Genomic DNA, 2819 nt, shown 5'->3' with positions numbered 1-2819 from the left:
CCGCTGCGCATCATTATTCCCCCTGCTGCGGTTAGCTGTACCGGTCATCACCCGGGGTGTAACGGCTGTGAATGGGAAGGTTATATAATGCACAATGCGGATGCCCTTTGACTGCAGCATAATCTGGTGCAGGCCTAGGTAATCCGCAGTGTCCTTGCCCTGATCACCGATCACTTCTATGTGATTATTCTGGGTACCTAGTCACTGGGACACCTGCCAATCATTTATTATTTTCCTTCTATCTGAATCGGCCGGATCAACCGAATTCCGGCCAAGGTCGCAGCAAGGAGACCGCACTCCTAATGGGCGGTTTAGTACTATGGGACTACGATAGGCGATTGTATGGGATCGCACGCCTGTGCACGGTACCCTGGGGGATCGGAGGCCATGTGGCTATTTTTTTACTGATTTGTTCGCTGGCTGGGGCCCGCACCCGGCGTCGGACAAAAGGATGCAATGCCCTTTCTGTGAGCGCGCGCCATAGCCGGCCGCAATGGCAGGTACCTGTGCGGGGCTTCGGCCTTTCCCAGATGACTCGTCCTTCCAGATGACCGGCTGTTGTGTAATGATTTCCCGGGATTCACCCCGCCGCTCCTCCTCCTTCCGTCACCACGTGTTCACAGCCGGCACAATGAATGGGGGAGTGGGCGGGTCCCTGACCCGGAAACTCGTGGACTTCTATTGTGTCATCGCTGCCGCCTTTGTCATCGCTTTACCGGTGTGCAGTTCCTTGCTGGGGCAGGCAGAGCCCGGGGGCATGAGCGCACTGATACTGTGCAATGACACTTATGACTAAGGCAGGATTAACGTGGAATCTCATTGAAGGCTTGTCTTATCCACAATGCAGAGAGATTTTAGTGCTGCTGGTCAGAATATGACCTGTGCTGTATTCTCTGTTCATACAGATCTTGTTTCAATTAAATGCAGATTGCATGGGCCTAGTTTAGGATTTTATAAGCAGCTGTCTTAGCAGGAGGCCACACACCCAGGATCTTGATGGCTTGGAGGATGATTGTAAGACTGGGAGAGAGACGGGGGTTAAGTGCAATTATACTACATGTAGGTTCAGGTCAGCTTGGTCTGCTGCAGTAAGTTAAACACTAGCATGTTAGGGAGGCCTGCCAATTTGAATGGGCTGCCTAATGCACAACGTGCAGCATTTTAGCAGAACACACGATAGAGCATTGTCCTGCTCTGCAAGTGTGCTGGGAAGGTGCATTGGGGTGACATTCATTCTGAATTAATCTATGGAATAAGCCCTAAAACTGCTTTTGTCTAATTGTATTCAAGATTTTTAAGATGTTCCAACATTTACTGTAACCTTCAAAGTCCCAAGTATAGGTCATTGACTTGTGTCCTTGTCTTTCCAGGTCCAACATGCAAGCAAACAAATCACAGTCGATAAGCAATACAAAGGAATTATGGACTGTGTTGTCCGTATCCCCAAAGAACAGGGTTTCTTGTCCTTCTGGCGTGGTAACCTTGCCAACGTGATCAGGTATTTCCCAACCCAGGCCCTCAACTTTGCCTTCAAAGACAAGTACAAGAAGGTCTTCCTCGATGGCGTTGACAAGAGGACCCAGTTCTGGCGTTACTTTGCTGGAAACCTGGCATCCGGTGGAGCTGCTGGAGCCACCTCCTTGTGCTTTGTCTACCCACTTGACTTTGCTCGAACCCGTCTAGCTGCTGATGTTGGCAAGGCTGGTGCCGGCAGAGAATTCAATGGCCTTGGTGATTGCCTTGCCAAGATTTTCAAATCCGATGGGCTTAAAGGTCTCTACCAAGGTTTCAATGTGTCTGTCCAGGGAATCATCATTTACAGAGCTGCTTACTTTGGCATCTACGACACAGCTAAAGGTGGGTGAATTTGTAAGTGGCTGGTTTGCCAAGCACGTGGAAACATTTCTAAGTTTGTAACTTGTATTTTTTTTCTCTACAGGAATGCTTCCAGATCCCAAGAACACACACATAATAGTTAGCTGGATGATTGCTCAGACAGTAACAGCAGTGGCCGGCTTTGCCTCCTACCCATTTGACACAGTCCGCCGTCGTATGATGATGCAGTCTGGAAGGAAAGGAGGTAAGCAAGGATATTATAAGTGAAGGAAATCAATATCTAAAGGACCACCATGGGCCAACTGCAGACCTATGTAATTAAAATGTTTAAGCGTGGAGTCTAGTAAGGAACTCAAATTCTGGGCTAATGGGTTAGTGGATGGACCTTATTTGGTGAGTGTATTGCTTGTCTTGTGCTTGCATAGATGTATGACTGAACTAAATCAACTTTTTTTTTTTTTTCTCTTCCAGCTGATATCATGTACTCTGGCACAATTGACTGCTGGAAGAAGATTTCAAGAGATGAAGGTAGCAGGGCTTTCTTCAAGGGTGCCTGGTCCAACGTGCTCAGAGGAATGGGTGGTGCTTTTGTCCTGGTCTTGTACGATGAGCTCAAGAAAGTCATGTAAACCTGTCCTTGTTCAGATGTCCGTGACCTGGCATGCTGTATTATGTAACATACCCGGAATGTTCTGGACTTTCTTTTTTGTCAAACACACCTTTATTTATAAAAAATGTAACTGGTAATCTTACTGGTTGATATTTGGGGGAAACAAGTTTATTGCATTTCACCAGCTTTCCACGTTAACATAAATCATTCCCTTATACCCACTTACTACCAGTGGGGCCTGCCTTTGTAGTGACCTTCTGACAGTAGGTGGGCTTACTTGATGGGACTCAATTCAATGTTCCTTTATTTTTTTATTTCAGTCATTCATGTTTTTACATAACCTAGGTTGGAGGAAATAAAAAATATGGCTCTA

At 46.9% G+C, this 2819-nt stretch overlaps 1 protein-coding gene across 1 annotated transcript in view; it reads left to right on the top strand.

Moving 5' to 3' along the window:
* The window catches only part of SLC25A5 (solute carrier family 25 member 5), a 3012-nt gene extending 193 nt beyond the window's left edge, over positions 1-2819 (top strand). The window contains exons 2-4 of the mRNA XM_018570043.1: positions 1351-1857; positions 1940-2080; positions 2308-2819. Coding sequence (XP_018425545.1) covers positions 1351-1857; positions 1940-2080; positions 2308-2465 — 806 coding nt within the window. The 3' untranslated portion in view covers positions 2466-2819. The remainder of the gene's footprint in view (positions 1-1350; positions 1858-1939; positions 2081-2307) is intronic.

This window comes from Nanorana parkeri, unplaced genomic scaffold, assembly GCF_000935625.1.
Source record: "Nanorana parkeri isolate BGI_ZX_2015 unplaced genomic scaffold, ASM93562v1 scaffold1445, whole genome shotgun sequence".
Taxonomy (NCBI): Eukaryota; Metazoa; Chordata; class Amphibia; order Anura; family Dicroglossidae; genus Nanorana; species Nanorana parkeri.
This window is presented reverse-complemented; position numbering and strand designations above follow the sequence as displayed.